Source organism: Vulpes lagopus, chromosome 20, assembly GCF_018345385.1.
Source record: "Vulpes lagopus strain Blue_001 chromosome 20, ASM1834538v1, whole genome shotgun sequence".
NCBI lineage: Eukaryota > Metazoa > Chordata > Mammalia > Carnivora > Canidae > Vulpes > Vulpes lagopus.
In genome coordinates this window covers 4,637,285-4,658,192 of record NC_054843.1, presented here as the reverse complement: position 1 = coordinate 4,658,192, position 20,908 = coordinate 4,637,285, and the positions used below count along the sequence as shown (strand labels likewise).

The following is a 20,908-nucleotide window of genomic DNA, read 5'->3' as shown; positions in this document are numbered from 1 at the left end:
TTCACAAACTTTATATGTTTGATAATTCACTGATTTGGGCTCTGAATTTTATTCTTTCCTTTCTGTCTATATTGGTTTTCATTTGTTTTTATTTCCTAGGTTTAAGATGGAAGCTGAGACCAGTATTTCAGACCATTTTTTTTTATTTCTAATCAGGGTTTTTAAAACTATAAATGTCTCCCCAAGCACTGTTTTAGTGCCATCCCCCAAAATTCTTTCTTAGATATTCTGTTTTCATTTTCATTCCATTCAAAATAACTTCTAATTTTCCTTCTGATTTTTCTTTGCACAGATTATTTAGAAGTGTGTTATTTTGTATCCTAATATTTGGGGATTTCCTGGAGTTGGTGATTGCTATTTTATAAAGCAGGTAAAGAATATATTTTATATAATTAAGGTAAAGAACAGGTAAAGAACATATTTTATATAATTTTATTTTTGAAAAACTCATCCGAGACTCTCTTCATTCATATAATATGGTTTATATTGGTAAATTTCTGTGTGACCTTGAAAATAATGTGTATTGTGCTATTATTGGATTCAGTGTTCTCTATTTAAATGTTGATATTATCAAATATATAATAGTGTTGTTCAAATAGTCTTTATCCTTGTCAATTCTGCCCACTGCTAATGAATAAAGAAGGGTGTTGAAATCTCTAATGATAAATTTTGATTTGTCTGCTTCTCCTTGAAGTTCTAACCATTTTTACTTCACATATTTTGAAGTGCTGTTATTGAGGGCTTAAACATTCGGAATAGTCATATCTTCTGAATTAAATGATTCCTTTATATTATGAAATGAACTTTAGCCCCAGTAATATTCTTTGCTCTGAAATATACTTTGATATTAACGTAGTTACTCCAATTTTTAAATACTTTTTGATTAGATTTATTTGATTTGATGAGCATAGTACATATTTTCCCATCCTATTACCTTTACCATATCTGTATCTTTATATTTAAAGTACATTTCTTTTAAGCAGTATTTGAAACTAATCTAGCAATTTCTGTCTTTTAAATCAGATAATTGGAGCATTTATATTTAATGTGAATATTGGTATGGTTAAGTTTAAGTCCATCATCTTGAGTTTTTTATTTCTACTTTTGCCATTTATTCTTTCTCTCCTTTTTCCTATTTTTTATTCTATGTTTAGAATTGAGGATTTTCCTAATGATTCCATTTTTTTCTCTCCTTTATGATAAAGCTTATTAGCTATAACTCTGTTTTGCTGTAGTGATTGCTTTACATTTTGTAGCATACCTCTGTAACTTATCATAATCTATATTTAGATAATATTATATAAGCTCACATATAAGACAAACCTTATGATATTAAACTTCACATCTTTACTCCAGGCCTTAATGCTATTATTGTCATACACTTTACTTATACATACATTGCAAACCCCACAAAACATTACAATTACTTTTGTTTAAATAGTCAATTGTCTTCTAAAAGATTTTAAATATCAAAAAATTATGATATAATGCAATGTAGAGATTTGATCTGAACCCAGCAAAATACCAATGGCATTTTTCACAGAACTAATGACATTTTTTACACAACCCTAAACTTTTTGTGGAACCACAAAAGACCATGAATCGCCAAAGCAATCTTGAGAAAGACAAAGCCAGAGGTTATCATGCTCCCTGATTTCAAACTATACTACAAAGCTATAGTAATCCAAAAAGTATGGCACTGACACAAAAACAGACACCTAGATCAATGAAAAAAAAATAAGGAGACCAGAAATAAACTCATTCATATGTGGTCAATTAATCTATGACAAAGAAGGCAAGAATATACAATGGGGGGAAAGACAGTCTCTTCAATAAATGGAGCTGGAAAAACTGGACAGCCACATGCAAAAGAATGAAATTGGACCACTTTCTTACAGCGTATCAACACACTAGTCCAACTAAAAATGAGTTAAAGCCTTAAATGTATGACCTGAAACCATAAAGCTCCTAGAAGAAAACATAGACAGTACTCCTAGAAAAAAAAAAAAAAACATAGGCAGTAAGCTCTTTGACATTTGTCTTAGTAGTATTTTTTTCTTCTTCATACAAGGAAGAAAAAAACTAAAATAAATAAATGGAACTCCATTGAGGTTTTCACACAAAGAAACCATTAACGAAATGAAAAAGCAACCCACTGAATGCGAGAAGATATTTGCAAATCAAACATCTTAAAAAGGTTAATGTTCAAAATATATAAAGAACTCACACAACTCAATATCACAACCATAACAACAAACACAAAAACATAATCTGTTATAGAGTGGGCAAAGGACTGGAACATACATTTTTCCAAAGACATCCAGATGACCAACAGGTACATGAAAGAATCATTAATAACATTGATCATCAGGGAAATGAGGTTTCACCTCACACTGCTCAGATTTCCTATTGTCCAAAAGACAAGAAATAACAAATGCTGATGAGGATGTAGAGAAAAGGGAGCCCTTGTGCACTGTTGGTGGGAATGTAAAGTGGAAAACAGTATGGAGCTTCCTCAAAAACTTCAAAATAGAACTACCCTAGAATCCAGCACTTCTACTTCTGGGTATTTATCTGAAACAGAAACAAAAACACCAATTCAAAGAGGTACGTGCACCCCATGTGTCCTGTGGTGATATTTACAATAGCCAAGATATGGAAATAACCTAAGTGTCCGTAGATAAGTGGATGAAGAATATATGGTGTGTGTGTGTGTGTGTGTGTAAAACAGAATATTACTCAGATATAAGAAAATGAAATGTTGCCATTTGTGGATGGACCTGTACGGTGTTATGCTAAGTGAAATAAGTCAAAGAAAGACAAACACTATATGATTTCACTCATATGTAGAATCTAAAAAAAAAAAAAAACAGAACAAATGAGCAAAAAAATAAAACAGGAGTAGACTCAGAGATACAGAGGACAAACTGTTGGTTACCAGAGCAGGGAGGAGAACTAGGTGAAGGGGATTCAGAGGTACAAACTTTTAGTCATAAAATAAATATGTTATGGGGATGTACATTACATCATATAGCATAGGGAATTAGGCAATAATGTTATAATAACGCTTTATGGTGACAGATGGTAACTACACTTACCAGGAGGATAATTTTTTTAATATATAAAAATATTAAATCAGTATGATGCACACCTGAAAGTAATAGAATATTGTACATCAGTTCACTTTTAGAAAAATCTAATTTACCCACATTGGTTACTTTTTTCACTGTTCTTTTTTTTTTTAAACAACACACATTTATTATCTCATAATTTCTGTGGATCAGGAATCTTTTTTCTTTTAAGATTTTATTTATTTATTCATGAGAGAAACAGAGAGAGAGAGGCAGAGACACAGGCAGAGGGAGAAGCAGGCTCCATGCAGGAAGCCTGACATGGGACTTGATCCCGGGTCTCCAGGATCATACCCTGGGCTGAAGGCGGTGCTAAACCCTGAGCCACCTGGGCTGCCCCTATTTTCACTGTTCTTCCCTCTAAGTAGATCTAAGTAGATCTGAGATCCCACTGTCATTTGTCTTCTGACTGGAGGATTTCCTTTAAGATTTCTACTGGTGCAGGTCAGCTGCTGATAAATTCTTTCAGCTTTTGTGTGCCCAATAAAAAGTCTTTATTTTGAAATAAAAATATTCTACTAGATATAGATCTAGATTTCTAGATTTACAAACTATATTTCCTTTCAATACTTTTTTTAAAAAAACATTTTATTTATTTACTCATGAGAGACAGAGAGAGAGAAGGAGAGTCACAGGCAGAGGGAGAAGCAGGCTCCCTGAGGGGAGCCCTATGCGGGATTTGATCCCAGGACCCCGGGATCATGCCCTGAGCCAAAAGCAGATGCTCAACCACTGAACCACCCAGGCACCCTCCTTCCAGTACTTTAAAGATACTGCTTCTCTGTTCTTTTACGTTGATTCTGAAGGGTAATCTGTTGTCATCCTTGTTTTTGTTCCACTAACGTATTTTCCCTCCTGGTTGTTTTTAACATTTTATCTTTAGACTGGTCCTGAGAAATCTGATTATCATACACTTTGGTGTATTTTTCTTCTGATATCTTGTACTTGGGGTTTGTAGAGCTCCTTGGATCTGTAAGTTTATAGTTTCCATCAAATGTGAAAGAATTTGACCAGTATTTCAACTATGTATTTGTTTTGCTCATTTCTCTCACCATCCATTCCTTTAGGGGACTCTATTTGTGTATCAAACTATGTGAAATATTTTTTTCCAATTTTCTTTGGGATAGATTTTATTTTTTAGGGTGGTTTTAGGTTTACAGAAAATTTTCAAAGTACAGAAAATACAGAGTGTTCCCATACACTGCCTTTACCCACCCAGGCCAGTCTCTCTAGTCTCTCTCATTATTAGCAGGTTGCATTAATGTTATACTTTTGTTACATTCATGAACCAGTATTAATAATAATAATAATAATGTTATTATTAAGTAAAGCCCATAGTTTACATGAAGCTTCCTTCTGTGCTGTGCAGCTCTATGAAGAATGTCCTGGATCCACCACTAAGGTATCATCCAGAAGTTTCCTTGCTTAAAAATGTCCTTGATCTACTTACTCATCCCTCTTCTCCTGCCTGGCAGCCCCTGGAAATCACTGATCTTTTCACTGTCTTTATAGTTTTGCCCTTCCCAGAACGTCATATACTTGGAACCATATATTTCATAGCCTTTTCAGATTGGCTTCTTTCACTTAGTAATATGCATCTGTGGTTCCTCCTATCTTTTTCATGGCTGCATGGCTTGTTTCTTTACCTTGCTAAGTGATGCTCCATTGTATGGATTTGCCATAGTTTGTTTATTGTTAAAGAAAAAATTATTCTGATGCTTGTTAAAATGTGACGGAGGACTTTAAGGCTATTGCAGTAGGACTCATGACTACTCCAATAAGGGAGAGAGATTTTTCTCACCTCCAAATAGAGCAAGGACAAGTGGGGATTTCCAGCCAAATGGCAGAGGCAGTGAGGGGATCAGTTCATAGATTACCCAAAGGAGACCTAAAAGCTAAAGGCAAGACTGACTCACACATCAAAGTAAGATGAGGAGCTTGATCAGATATCAGAGTAGCTGAATGTCAAAGGGAGGGGATGACTGAGAAGGAGTCTTCCTAAAACTAGGCTGGGGGAGGACAGAGGCTCAAGGTCAAGGACTAGTCAAGAAGAGGGCTCACATGCAGCTTGACTCCAGCTTAGGCGAGGAGAGTGTCTTTGTTATTACCCACTCGCATACTGAAGGACTTCTTTGTTGCTTCCAAGTGTCGGCAATTACGCATAAAGCTGCTATAAAAAATCTTGTGTAGGTTTTGTGTCATCCATCTGGAAACTCAAGGCAGTGCACAGGGGTACTCAAAGAGCTCACCTGCTTCTTCCAGCTTCCCAAGGATCACTTCCCTCTATTGCCCGGTGGCCAGTCTTGACAACTGTGGCTCTCTCGGTCTTGTCTGCATGTTATTATTTCAGAGAAAAGGGTAAATTTGACCCCTGCCATTCTATCCTGGCCAGGAGCAGAAGTCCCAGTCAGATTCTGTTAATCACAGTAAATGAAAGAGGAAACAATCACTAGATTTTTTTTTTTTATTTGCCAAGGTCATACTGCTTATTACTATTTGCTAGGGGCCAGGGACGGTACTGCTTCAAGTGGTCTGTCTGCATTCCAGTCCTTGCAACAAAAAGTGGAAGAAGGTATTTGAGTGCTGATGTGTGTGTGCATGCAAGGTGACCTAGCTTTGCGAATTCCTAAGACGTGACAGATGAAAAATCCCACTTTTGCAGACACCCAGGCCTGAGTCAAAGTCGCTGAAAACTGTGAAGAATGAAAATGTCCTGTCCTGCCAAAGGACAGCTTCTGAGGCCATTTCCCCTAATGGGTTATTCCAGGAAAACCCCAACACCAATCAAGAGGGACAAGGAGACACTTAGGCACACCTGATGTGTAGGTGCCACCCTGTGAGCCAGTTGTCACTCTGCTCAGATCTTGCACTACAGCCGGCACTGGGTAGCGTAGACAGGACACCCCCCCACACGCACACCTGCCCTTCTGCACAGCCATTCAGTTCTATAGTAGCATCTACATAAAAATGGTGAAGCCAGATTTTCAGGCATCCAATAAAAAACTCTAAAAGATTGTTGCAGTCATAAACATCTCCACGACAAGAAGTCCAATTAAATGCGAAAAAGAGATTCCATGCGGGCAAACGTGAGTGTCCGTCTTGTAAGCTCACGCTGATGCAGCAATCCCGTGTTTGTTGGACATGTACTCAGGAGGCCCCGGGTGTCGGGAATGCCAGCACCATGCCAGGAACGCACTTAGGCGGGAGTGGAGGGGGCACGGCCGCCAGACCAGGTGATGCCATTTCCACCCCCCTAAAAACACATTCAGCGGCGCGCCAAAGTAATCAATTCCAGGACAGGTTTCAAAACTGGCAGGTAAAACAGGAGGAAGCGTTTAATTCCTTGATCTGACAGGAAACCCAGGAAAGAGAGAGCGGATTCACACGTACAAGCAGAGCTGTCTGAAGTTCCAGGTTTTTCGATAAGTGGCACTTTGTAGATTACAAATATGTTTCTATAACGCATCATTAACATCTTCCGCCTGCCAAGTAAAAGGTGCTCGCTCTCTCCTCCTGTTTGTCAGGTGTAGAGGTCTCTGTGCAAATTTCATTTGCTTTATTTTAATTATTTGGGGTACCGACTCTTCATATCTCTTGATTAAAGGCAATCTTTTTCTTGCTCTCCTAAGCGTGCTTCTTGCTCAGGTGCTGGAATTCACGAGCATGTCACGGAGATCAAAATACAGTCGGGAAGACGACTAGCTAGCAGAAGGAACCGTAGTCTAATGTTTGATTGCTTACATCAAAGAGATCATATGCAGGAATTCAGAAACATTTCATAATTTGCTCATGCAGTGCAGTCTTCCAGCAGCACCTCCTTGCTTGCTGCGGAAATTATTACAAAGCTCCCCCAGCTACCTGGTGCGTAAGACAACAATCAAAGTCACCTTCTCTTTGCCCCGACATTACATCGTGTCGGTGTGCCGTAGTGTTTGTGAGGCGAAGTGTAAAAAAACGTTAAAACACTGCTTGCTAACTAGAGTCTCGCTGTGAGTCTGTTTCTGGGGGCCTCTGTTAAATCTATAACGTGACACGATATGTTCTGTTATGTACACCTTTTCCATGTCTGTGAATCTCAGACCGTATTCCCAGGTTGACATATAAGAATGTCATTTTTTAAGGTATATATTGTTAAAAGGGACACAACCAACTCAGGATTTATTCACCGGCAACATCCTGGCAACATGTGACCCAGTCAAAAAAGAAAAGAAAAGAATACAAAACAAAACAAAAACGTGGAAAAGGATCTGTTTTTTGCTTTTTGTTTTTGTTTTTTTTTTTTTAATTTCACAGGGAATACAAGGATATTTGGTTCTGTTGCAGTTATAGGACAGGTTTTACTGGACTCACAACTGTGTGTCCTCCCTCCGTCCTCCCCACTCCCCGACTGCCCACCTCTAGGCCTCTAGGCCCCGGTATGGGGAGGGCAGATGGGGAGTCGAAGCTGGACGCAGACACACTGGGTTTGAGACCCTGAGAGTCTGAGTCAGAGCATCCATCAGCCAAAGTACAACACAATTTGGGTTACACTTTACACCTGCCCCACTGCCATCACGAATTTCACGTCTTAGTTCCAGGGACATAGAGCATTTGGAAACTCAGTCAAAGGATGCTTGATCATATTAAAGAAGTCACGGGCAGTGTCAGAATGAACAGAGGACAGAGTTTCACTTTAGGTTTTCTCAGCTGATGGCACCTTACTGTTCGTCACACACACACACACCCCACCGCCACCGCCACCACCTCCCCAAGCACAGAAGGAAAACACAGAGGAACCGTACTCACCAGCCTTGATGTGGACATCCTGACTTCTAATTTTCCCTGAAGGATTTTCAGCTGTGCAATAATAAGTATTATCATGGATTAAGGTACTAAAGCTTGAAGGAGGGAAGGGAAAAATTTGGAGAGTGCCGTTGGGGTGGACGTGGCGGATCCCGGGGACATCGTAGATCTCCTCGCCCGTCGCTAGGTACCATCTGAGAGACACAGGAGGGACGCCTGCAGCGGGACAGGGCACCAGGGTCCCCGTGGTGCTCGCGAACACTACCTCTTGCAGAGATGCATTGACAAAGTAGAGGCTGGAGTGAAGGTCCTCACTGAAAACTACAAAAAGACAACACAAGAATCGGTCAGTCGGGTGCATGTTCCGAACCTGGCCTTCAAGTCAGCCTGGCCTCAGGGGGTTGTTCTGGGAAACAATCGCCAGGCTTGGCTAAAATGAAACACTTCAAAATGGGCAGAGGGGCTGGTACTAAAGAGCTACTGTCCTCACTCCATACCTTGTACATAAGCTGATAGGTTATCCTGGATTGGAACCTTTTTTAAAAAATATTTTCATTTATTTATTCACGAGTGACACAGAGAGGCAGACACACGGGCAGAGGGAGAAGGAGGCTCTCTGTTGGGAGCCCAATGTGGGACTCAATCCCAGGACCCCGGGATCATGACCTGAGCCAAAGGCAGATGCTCAACCTCTGAGCCACCCAGGAGCCCCTGGATTGTTGACTTTTAATAGGTCATTTACCAGCCCGTTCCTGACACCCTGCTCGGCCTCCACAGTACTGTCTGGCTGCTACTGGGATTCATGCTATGGATTTTGTATTCACTACTGCTGGTCTCTACCTCTAGAACATGAGCCCCATGAGAACGATGTCACCATTTGTTCATGCTCTTCCCCAGAGGGCACAGCCTAACACCCAACACGTGCTGGATGAACAGAAGCTAAAAGGATGAATGATGAGGTCCAGTCTCTCCGACCAGATTGCTCTGGTTGGGAGGTACGTGGAGAGATACTCTTGAATGAAATCAGTCACACTTCTTTAAAAATTAAAATCTATATTTACAGGTAAAACATTTTAAAAAGCACAATTGGTTTCCTAAAAATAGCGTCCAATCAACGATGCCCTTTTCTTTTTTATTGAAAAGGTGCAGCAATAATATAAAGAACTTTGACCGAAGCATCAGTCAATTCCACCAGCCGGTGACAATTTCTATTTTGATTTTCATATTTCCTCTTCAGGTCCATCGGCCTACATGGTGTGCCTACATGATTACTCTGCGTAATAATGTGTATACATAAAATAATGCACTTGTGGTAGGCTACGCTTCATTCTCTTACTGTTATTTCATATACAAAAATTCCATACTTCTTATACAGTCCTTACAAGTAAATAGTGGATGTACATTTTATCTAATAGGATTTTCTAAACTATCTTCCTGGTCTTAGTTATTTAAATTGTTTCTGTGTTCATTGCTACAAACAAAATGTCTACACATATTTGGCTTTTTAATTCATTTACTAGGGCTTATGTTGCACTCGGGAGCAAACAGTCACACAGTGTCATTTACGTGAACAGAGGAAACAACTCCTAGAATTCAAAAATTAACGGGAAGATTTTAAAATGCCACAAAGACCCACTTCTCAGATGTTTGTGCTTATATATGACTTCCCAGAAACAAATGCACACCTCGGCACATATTCACAAGAGAGAAAAGAAGCCCTTGATACTTGGAATTAATCTCACTGAGCAGAGGTGCGAATATGAGTTATGGAGCACCTGTACTGTACTGTACTGTATCAGACGGTGTTACGATACTCAAGGCGTGATTCTAGTCTTGTGAATAGCATCTGTGCCAGATGAGTGTAGCCTCCACTCTGCAGAAGAAGATGTGGAGATTCAGAAGGGTTGTCGCTTGACCAAGGATTCAGGGCTAGGAGGTCACAGACGCAGGATTCAGTCTTTCTGATGAAGATTTAATCTCATTATATGGCTGCCTTTACTCTATAAAGCCAACTAATTCCCAGGGAAGCTGTGTCTATGAGACTCAGCATCCCCTGGACATCTCACCTGAACATCCACCCACTTTCCCTTCCTCTCTCTCCCGGGCAGGGCCCACCAGCTTGCCCACTGGGCCCAGTGCTGACTGTCTCTGAACAGACAAACAGAGGGAATGCCATGTATCAAAAAATGGCAGGGGGAAAAATCCACTTTGTAAAAGCGATAGATTTACTAAAAAAGAAGACAGCCAGGGGTGTTCATCAAGTAGTAACTGTTTGATGGCTTTCTCTCCCAACCATAACTAAAGACTTTAGCAATGCTCCATAAATCAGAATATGAAAATTATTGCCAACTAAGAAATTGGCTCAGATCGGAAGCACAGTTAATAGTTAAACATTACAGCTTTCAACTCAAATAAAAATGCTGATAGTGGCACTGTGATTTTACATTTGAGCTTTCTAGGAAACTGACATCACCCCAAACACATTGTTAGGAGTGAGGTAACTGTCACTCTTCGAGCTAATTAATTCCACCCAGATTCCTTTTCGTTCCCTCCCCACATGACTCTTCTGTCAACTGGATTTGGGTAATTTGAACTAAATAAAATTTAGTCATATCTGAATTCATTCTCGTGTCTCATAAAAGTAGCCTTGTTAAGAATAGCAGGTCTTTGAAAACGTGAACGTATGTAAGAAATATTTCATACATAAATGCGAAATTATTTAAATGACTGTGAGAAAAATGCAAGATAAATGTTTAATCCTAGCAGTTAAGGAGATAAGTGACCCACAGGGGATTACTGTCACTTCTCCTCACATTTTTTAAAGGTATTTTGCATTAGTCTCTCTAGTTCACACCACCGGGTTTAATAATGTAACATAAACTCATTCTCTAAGATACACATCATATGGCCACAGGCAAGAGAAAACCCAAACTACATTCCAGCAGCTTCTGTTTCTTCCATCTAAGGGGCCATCCATCTGCTTAAATAATAGTACTTCATTTTATGGCATGCTGCATGCACTTTGAATACAGCAACATTTGCTCCCTCCAGTAAGGGCATGGGCAATCTCGCTGTGAATTACGTGTGTGTGAAATTTCCCTGAAACTAACTGCAGTTTAATAACAGAAAGCTAAACAAAACATTTGGCATAATCTTGCTGCAAAATTAAGGCATATAAAATCCTGGGGTACGGACACTAAGGACGCTGAAGGAAGGGGCTTTGGAGGATTGTTCTTTCATCTGCAGATTTCTTCAAACTTTATATCGTTATAACAGATGGTATAAGCAGGGCTCCAGTGACAACATAAAGAAGAATGTTACGCTAAAAAGAAAAATAAGTCTACGTTGCTTTCCTTAAAACCCAGATCTGGCGAGGTGAAGACACATGAAAGAAATGTTATAGGAAGCAATGACACAAATGCTCCTGCTTGCAGTGGTATTTATGGAGCACCTGTCCTGTTCCAGGCTTCATGCAAGGGCCCAGGAATGCAAATTCACGTGAGTCAGGGTACAGATCGCAAGGAATTGTTTGGTCTAGAGGGGGCCCTGGTCAGTAAAGAGGGTGGTGCTAATTCTTCGCTGAGTACTGTGGAGGAATTATTCACGAAATGATACAGGAGCAGAAATGAGAGCTACTACCCCAAACTGGGGAAGATGAGGCAAACTGTCCAGAAGAAAAGAGGAAAGTAGATTTTAGGCAGAGGACGTAAAAATGTTAGGACACTGAGTCATCCCAGATGGGAGAGAAGTGAGAAGATATAGGATAACAGGAACTTCAGGGCTGAACCAATGGTGATGTAGAATTTGGGAGAGAGAGGCTGGGAGTCTTTATATTCACTTATGCTGTACATATGTGCTCATCACCTGCTAACAACCTGGTGCTATGCTAAGGCCTGGGGACACCCTACCAACCAAAGCTCGGAGGCTGATCTCAGGAAGCTTCCATTTCAGATGCTTATTATAAAGTCTGGGTCATAAGTGGTATCCAATCTCATGCTAAAAAGTATGTGCTTACTTCTGTGGGCAACAGGAAGTCCCATCTGAGGGTATATAGCCAAGAGAAATGAATACATCTGTCCATGCAAAGACCTGTCCTCAAGTGTTAAAAGGAGCATCATTTCCAATAGCCAAACATAGGAAAAATTGCAGCGTCCATCAACTGAAGAACAGATAAATAATAGCTGGTGTGTCCATCCAGTGGAATTGTATTCAGTAGCGATGAGAAAGGAAATACTGATGCATGCGACAGGTGTGGATGATCCTTGATAATATTACGCTAAATTAAAAAGCCAATCACAAAAGGCCACACACTGTATGAGGACATTCCCATGAAACATTCAGAAGAGACAACTCTACAGGGATGGAGAGGAGTGGTTTCCTTAGAGCTGTGGGTGAGGGCGAGAGGGGGAGAGCATGGTAGCTAAGGGATGCAGAGTTCCTTTGTGAGGTGATGAAAATGGTCTAAACTTGACCTCAGTGAAAGTCGCACATACCTGTAAACTTATGAAAAATTACTGAATTGTACACATGGATTTTATTCTCTGTAACTGATACCTCGATATAGCTGTCTAAAAAAAAATCATAGAGAATCTGAAAGTTCTGAGGCAGAACAAGCACTTTCCCTAATTGTAGTCTTAGAAAGTAAAAACTCAGTTTACAAGGAGTGGACACTAGAGGCAGGAAGTCCGATTAGGCTGCTGTGGGGGCAGCCAAGACCTGCCTACTCATTGGTGGGATCAAGAGAGAGGGAATTCTAAACTATATGAACACATCTGATGTGAACCTGCCAGAATTTGTGGGCAGGGCCTTGGGGGGAATGAGCGGGAGGAAGAAGAAAAAGTCATTATGGTCAAATTCAATAGTTTGCACACCTGGCCACATCATTGCACTGTGAACAAAAATAGACAACATATAAGGCAGAGCTAGTTGGGTAGAGCAAACAATGACATCAGACTCATTCAGGTTAGGGGGGCACTGCCTTTGGACCACTCACTAGTCAGGTGGGTATAGGGGTCTAAGATCCCAGAGAGAGATGCCACAATCAGAGAAACTGAGCCCGCCATTGGGTGAGGTGTACCAAGGAGAGTGTAAAGAACCAGGAGACACAAAAGCCAGAAATGAGGTGGGGTGGGGGAACTGGGTGAAATAGGTGAAGTGGATTAAGAGTATACTTATCTTTTTTTAAAGATTTTATTTATTTCTTCATGAGAGACAGAGAGAGAGGCAGAGACACAGGCAGAGGGAGAAGCAGGCTCCCTGTGGGGAGCTTGACATGGGACCTGATCCCAGAACCCCGGGATCATGACCTGAGCCAAAGGCAGATGCTCAACCACTGAGCCACTCAGGCATCCCGTGGAGTACACTTATCTCGATGAGAACTAACATATTGTGATATCACTACATTGCACATCTGAAATTAGTATAATACTGTACATTGACTGTGCTGGAGTTAAAAAAACAGAGATGGATCCTCAGGGATACTTAATATATAAAAGGTGAGCAAAGGCTATCTGACCTAGGACTGGCATACAAAATCCATAACTAACTCCTACAAATCAATAAGAAAAATAGAATCTGATAAAAAATGTACAAAAGACTTAGTCACTTCACAAAAGCCATTTTACAAATAGCCACTACCCAAATGAAAAACTACTGAATGTAACTAGTTATCAGAAAAGTAAAATTAAAAGCATGAAGAAGGGCACCTGGGTGGCTCAGTGAAGCATCTACCTTCAGCTCATGTCGTGATCCCAGGGTCCTGGGGTCAAGCCCCATGTCAGGCTCCCTGCTCAATGGGGAGTCTACTTCTCCCTCTCCCTCTGCCTCTGCCTCCCCCCACCCAGTTTGTGCTCATGCTCTCTTGCAAATAGATAAAATATTCTTTATTAAAAAAAGCATAAGGAATTACCACTATACTGCCTTCTGAATGATTAAAGTTGAAATTATAGGATATACTGAGTGTCAAGAATAAGGAGCAAAAGGAATCGCAGATGCTGCAGGTGAGAGTATAATCTGATAAAATCAGTGTGTAAAACTGCTCACTGATATCTACTAAAGCAGAACATATGCATATCCTATGACTCAACAATTCACCTGCAAGGTATTTATCCAACCGAAATGTATGCATACGCTCACCAAAAAAAAAAAAGTATATATATATATATATATATATATATACACACAGGAATATTCATATATATATACAGGAATATTCATATATATATACAGGAATATTCATATATATATATATATACAGGAATATTCATATATATATATATACAGGAATACTCATAGCAGTGCTATTTGTAAAAGCCCCAAACTGGAAATAACTCAAATATCCATCAATAGTGAATAGTATGATGCATTTGTACACTGAATTACTATATAACAGTAGGAATAAATAATCTATAATTACAAAAAATATAAATCTCACAGCTATAATGTTGAACCAAAGCAAATAGACACAAGAGTAAATAATGTATTATTCCATTTATACCAAGCATAAAAACGGAAAACACTAAACTTTGATGTTAAGAATCACAGGTTGGTCCGGGTATAGAGAATAAAAAGACATAGGGGCATCCAGGCTTCTGGCTGTGTTCATTTCCTGGATCTGGGCACTGGGTACACTGATGTGCTAAACTAATGAAAATTTCACTGAGCTATTCACTATGATACGTACACTTTCATGTATATATTCTATACTTAAGTTAAATATTTTAAAGAAATTGAAAAATAAAAATCCATCATGATGATTAAGAAGAAATTATGAAATTGGGAGCCCAAATCCCAGAGAGTGATACCTTAGAAAGAAAAGGATAGCATTTTGGGAAGTCAACCCATGGTTTCCAACAGTGTCAACTGCTTCAGAGTGATCAGAAGACATGAGAACCAAAACAGAGCATTCGATTTGCAAATTGGGTATATTCATTTTGAATGGAAATTCCATTTAGGACTAAAATACTTGTATTGATTTTATAGGAATATGTGAGCGGATGTGCTTAGTAAAATGAACTACTTCTGTAAAGGTCTTACAAAATGAAAAGGGATATAACTTAGCCTTAGGTAAATATTATCTAGAAAGCAGAACCCTTCACTGGTTCAGACTCCAAAATGTTTTTATGTTTGAATAACTGCTTGAAATTTAGTGTCATTTTGATCAGATGATCTGGAAGCAGATAAAGGAATGGTCTCATAATGACTTGGAAAGCATTCCAAACTTCTATAAAATAATTCCACAGCAAGCTATAAAAGTATTCTCATATGTTATGCATTTAACTCTAATATATTTCAATTATTCTATCTATTCCCCAGCACTAAAGCAATGGTGCAACTGTTCTCCTGAATAAGAAGTGGATAAAACTTCACAATGGCATAAAACACTGAAATATGAAATTCCATTTCTGCCCACAATAAAATAAAACAAACAAAAAGCCAGGAACTGGATTTACCCTCCAACAAGTAAACATTTCAGGGAATATGGAACTGTAAACCATTAAAAAGAGGAGACAAATGTACTGGGCCCTACAAGTTCCCAGCTTACTGCCTGGAGAGAGTTCCCAAATCCTTTCAAAAAGAGGAAACCTAAGTAGATGTTGGTGGAATTTCTGAGCTGAGGAGATCAAATGTGAGGTGTGGGGAAGCCAAGACCGCTAAATTTATAGCCAGAGAGAAGGAAGTTGCATAGATGGGGAATTCCGGAGACCCAAAGAAGGTTCCCTTCAATGAGTCTTTAGCTATTTGCATGTATGTGAGGAAATTATGGATAAGGAACACCAGAAAGAAACAAGTGGAAAATCCCTGCAGCTCATGTGGAGGAGAAACAGGTTCATATTCTAGCTGGCCAGAGTGGAAAGAACTAATACATGGAGTATCAGATAGAGAACTCAGAAGTGTATCAGCACAACATTGAATGTATCTCAGAAGGAATCAAATTGATTCCAAGTAACTTCACTGCCAGAAAACATATTTCAATACTAGTTCATGGAAAGGAACAAAATCTGGTAATCAATAATGTAACATTTTCAATGTCTGGTATTCAATTAAAAAAGTGGACCCAAGCAGGAAAATATGATCTATTATCAAGAATAGATTCATTCAATAGAAACAGACACAAAAAAGAGAAATGATACAACTAGCAGTCATGGACATGGACTACAAAGTAGCTGTTATAAATAATCTCCCAATACCTCCAAAATAGCAGAGAAAAGCAAAGGCATACTGATGAAAGAAATGGAGACCATACAAATAGCTAAGATAGAATTCCTTGAGATTAAAAATACAATATATGAAATGAAAACATGCAAATGAAATTAACAGCAGATTAGATCTTGCAGAAGAAAATGTCAGTGAACGAAGATGGAACAGTTGAAACTATACAAATCAAAAAGCAAAGAAAAAAGGTCTAAAGACAACAAACAAAAAAAATTAGTGAGGGGTGCCTGGGTGGCTCAGTCAGTTAAGCATCTGACTTGGGATTTTGGCTCAAGTCCTGATCTCAGTGACATGGGAGTGATCCCCACATTGGGCTCCATGCTCAGCAGAGAGTCTGCTTGAGATTCTCTCTCCCTTTTCCCCTTCCCCCCCAACTCATACACATGTGCAAACTCTCTTGCTTCCTCTCTCTTAAAAAAAAATTTAGTGAGATGAGGGGCTAACTCACATGGCCCAATATATATAAAATTGGAGTTCCAGAAGGGAAAAGTAATATAGAAAGATTTTAACATCCAACATTTTCAACATTTAATGAGTACTGGAACTCCAAATATCCCATAAATTCAATGAACACCAAACAGAAGAAACATGAAAAAAAATCACAACATGAAACATCATCATTATATTTCTGAAGGCCAATGATGAAGAGAAAAATCTTAAAGACAGCCAGATAGTTAAGTAAAATACACACTATAGACAGAGAAATAAAATAAGAATGATGGCTGACTTCTCAGAAACAATGCAAACCAGAAGACAGTGGAGGAAAAAAAAATTAAAACATTATTTAAAAAGAATAGAGAAAAAAAACCCTGCCAATCTAAAAATCTATACACAGCTTAAAATACTTTCATAAATGAAGGTGAAATAATAATGACTTTTCAGGGACACCTGGGTGGCTCAATGGTTAAGCGTCTGCCTTCAGCTCAGGGTGTGATCCCAGAATCCAGGATTGAGTCCCGCATCGGGCTCCCTGCGAGGAGTCTTCTTCTCCCTCTGCCTGTGTCTCTGCCTCTCTCTCTCTCTGTCTGTCTCTCATGAATATATAAGTAAATCTTAAAAAAAAATAATGACTTTTCACATATCCATAAGCTAAGAGAACTCAGGGACAGTAGGTCAAAAATATAAGAAATGTTAAAGGAAGTCTTTGGGGCAGAAGGAAAATACCAGATAAATATTATCTCCCGAAAGAAATGAAGTGTGCCAAAAGATGATATGTATGTAATTAAATATTTAAGAAATGTATTTCCTCACTTAAAAACCTCATCAAAAGAACAATTTACTGCTTACAGCAAAAATGATAGTAATGTATTAGGAGTTTACAACATATATGGAGATAAAATGAATGACAGTATTAGGATAAAGGCAAGTGGGAGGAGGGAAATGACAATCTACTGCTATAAGTTTCTCCCACTACACATTAAATGCTATAATATCACTTGGAAGTAGGCCATGTTAATTTAAAGATATATATTACAAACTCTAAAGCAACCACTTAAAAAAGAAACAAAAAAGTAAAGCAAAACAAAACTTAGGTATTAATCCATTAGCTAGATTAAATTGATCATTAAAAAAATACTCCACTAATCCAAAAGGAGACAAGAAAAAAGAACAGAAAATAGATAAATAGGAAGCAAGTATCAAGATGGTAGATTTCAATCTAAACTGATGTTCACATTACATACAAATAGCTGAACATTACAAGTAAAAGGCAGAAACTGTCAGATTGGATGAAAAAACTCAAGACCTAACCATATATTATCTAGGAGAAATTCATTTTAAAATACAAAGAAATAAGTAAATTAAAAGTAAAAGGATAAAAATATCTCATGCTAATACTACTTTTAAAAAAAAAACTGGAACAACAGGTGTTGGCAAGGATATGGAGAAAGGGGAACCCTCGTGTACTGTTGGTAGGAATGCAAACTGGTGCAGCCACTCTGGAAAACAGTATGGAGAATCCTCAGAAAGTTAAAAATAGAGGTGCCTGGCTGGCTCAGTCAGCAGAGCATATGACTCTTGATCTTGGGGTCATAGGTTTGAGCCCCAGGTTGGGGGTAGAGTTTATTCTAAGAACTAAATTTTTTTAAAAAGTTAAAAGAAAAAAAAAAGTAAACACTAGAGCTACTCTACAACCCAGCAATCGCACTACTGGGTATTTACCCAAAGAACAAAAAAAAGTGCTAATTCAAAGGGAGATACATGCACCCCAATGTTTATAGCGGCATTATATTTTGAAACATCTCTGGGAGCCCTCTCTCTGCACCAGGCTGGACTAATTTCCACACTGGGCTTCCCAGTGCCTTGGGTCCCCAATCCTCTTCCCACATCAGGGTCTCACAGATCCTGCACCCTTTGCTGGAATACTTCACCATCCTTTGCTCCAAGAGATACTACTCATTCTTTGAATCTCGGCTTACCCGTCGATTTCTTAGAAATGTACTCCTGGTCTTCCACCTCCCAGACTAGACTCTGTGTCCTAGCTTCCTGCATGATTCATTAATAACTCTTTTCTTTGTGGTTTGGTGTGGACCTCCCACAAAAACTGTAATCTACAAGAGGGGCACTGCATAGAGATGACACAACCGTATTCCTGGTACTTGGTACCCTGACTCATACCTAATGGAGGCTCTCAAATTCCTAGTGAATAAATGCACAAAAAATATTATGATTTTCATAGTGTACATGGCCAAAAAATATCCTTTTAAGGAACAATATTTAATCTGTATTTCATATGCATCATCTATTATAATCAAAATTCCATTATATAGATGTCAAGGGACAGTAACAGAGAAAAAGAATTTCTCAGATATTATAAGAAGAACACATTTATGAGATTAAGCTACCGTGTGTAAAAAATGTTCTTTTCATCCAATATTTGTACTGATTTTTCAACAAAGGGGAAAAAAGCTCAATTTTGCTATGTGTTTTACAAATCTCTGGAGGAAAAAAATAAGAAAAATGTTAATGTTTTTGCTCAGAAAATGTCTAAGTATTGTTTGCAATATCCTTCTAGAGAATTATTTCCATATGCGTACAGGGAATTCATTTTAGAGATAAAGTCTCACTGTCCCTTTGGATGGATGAAAGTCACTCACAGTAACACTGCTGGCGGTTAGGTGTATATTTTTAGAGAATACAGACACTATAATGAATAATATGTATGTCCTTTGCTATGTTCCAACATTTACATTTTAGGCTCAAAGCTTTCCAATGGCATGAAAGTATCTAGTGATTTGGAAAGAGCAGAAAGCACTCTGGAAATTATGACCATAAGCAATGAAGCATATGAATAAACCAAAATGATGTCAATGACTCCTTAGCATTTGGCAACATTTGGGAAGAAATCTGGGAACAAAAATAGGATAAATTAATGTAAAAAGCATGACTGCAGATGCACACGAGGAAGTATAAATTTAAAAAAATCACTTGACGGGATGAGCACTGGGTGTTATTCTGTATGTTGGCAAATTGAACACCAATAAAAAATAAATTTATTATTTAAAAAAATCATCAGGAAAGGAGAGTGGGAAATAAAGCTAACATCATAACAATGTTGACAAAATTGTTTCCTAAAGATGAAAAGACTTGGGAAGAGAGAAAATATTATGTCCAAAAACATAGCACTGTGAACCAGAAACAAACAGAAAAGCGAAGCAATAAAATGAGACTATTGAAGCGAGGAATGGAATGAAATTAACTGAAGCCAACTGAATCACCTGCCCTATGATTAAAGAACAAAATAAATTAAAGCCAGAGATTGCAATGAGACCTCAACAGAAAGATGTAAAATCTAATTCAGAAGTGAAATTGTGGCTCTAGTGTTAAGTGAAAGCACTGAAGTATAATGATTAAAAAAAAAAAAAAACAACACATACTTCTTGATCTCATTGTACAGCATCATTCTCGTTTGCTAGAACTCAGAAGTACTCAATTTTCCATTTTGCTCTGGCCTAAGGACTTCCATAAGCCTCCTTTTTAAAGCAATTTATTTTTCCAGGTAATGCACAGATTTACCTTTGTGTTTCAGTAACAAAATGAATGACCATTCGGATAACTGCAAGGGTGCCTAAGTGGTAAGTAACAACAAACTTTTCAACTAGAAAGACTCTCAGAGGATTGACTCTAGTCTCAGCTGGCTCCTTTGGTTCACCAGCCTGAGTTAGAGACCTGCTCTTGGGCTTTCTCTTGTGTCACTTTCTTCAGCTTTCTCCAGTATGTTCAATCATGGGCAACTCATCTAGCACCATTGCTAACTCATGGCTGCCACCACCTTAACCTCCCATCTTCTTTGTCCTTAGGATCACATATAAATGCCTTTATTACCATTTGAATGGAGTTTCAGGGGCAGAATGAATGAACAATGACAGAGTCTAGATGTTGGGTTGTCTTGTCTTACCAGCAAGGCCTACTATCTCCAAAGCAGTGACATGAAGAACCTGTGTCTGGGTTCCAGGTATGATATATATCCCTCCATCTTCCCATGGAACACTGGGGAGCATTGCACAGAACTCACCCGTGTCCACCATCATCTGAACTTTCACACCAGCTGATCTAGCCTTTCACTTTTTTGCCCTTGTTTCATCAAGATAAGGTTCATTTATGTGACTTCATTCATTGATCAAACATTTGTACCATAGATGCAGCACAGGGGACATTACACCCTTGCATGTCATCTGCTTGCACAGGACTGAGTACATAGGTAATGCAGTGGACACTTAAATAGAACTCAAGCCAGGTCTCCATTGATGGAGAAAGGCATTTCTTTGGACAAAAGGTGCCAT

The 20,908-nt window shown here is 38.7% G+C and overlaps 1 protein-coding gene across 1 annotated transcript in view; it reads right to left on the bottom strand.

Moving 5' to 3' along the window:
- Positions 1 to 20,908, bottom strand: part of LOC121479257 (Down syndrome cell adhesion molecule-like) — a 234,397-nt gene that overhangs the window by 108,721 nt on the left and 104,768 nt on the right. Inside the window, exon 2 of the mRNA XM_041734722.1 lies at positions 7,917 to 8,234. Within this exon, the coding sequence (XP_041590656.1) occupies positions 7,917 to 8,234 (318 nt within the window). The remainder of the gene's footprint in view (positions 1 to 7,916; positions 8,235 to 20,908) is intronic.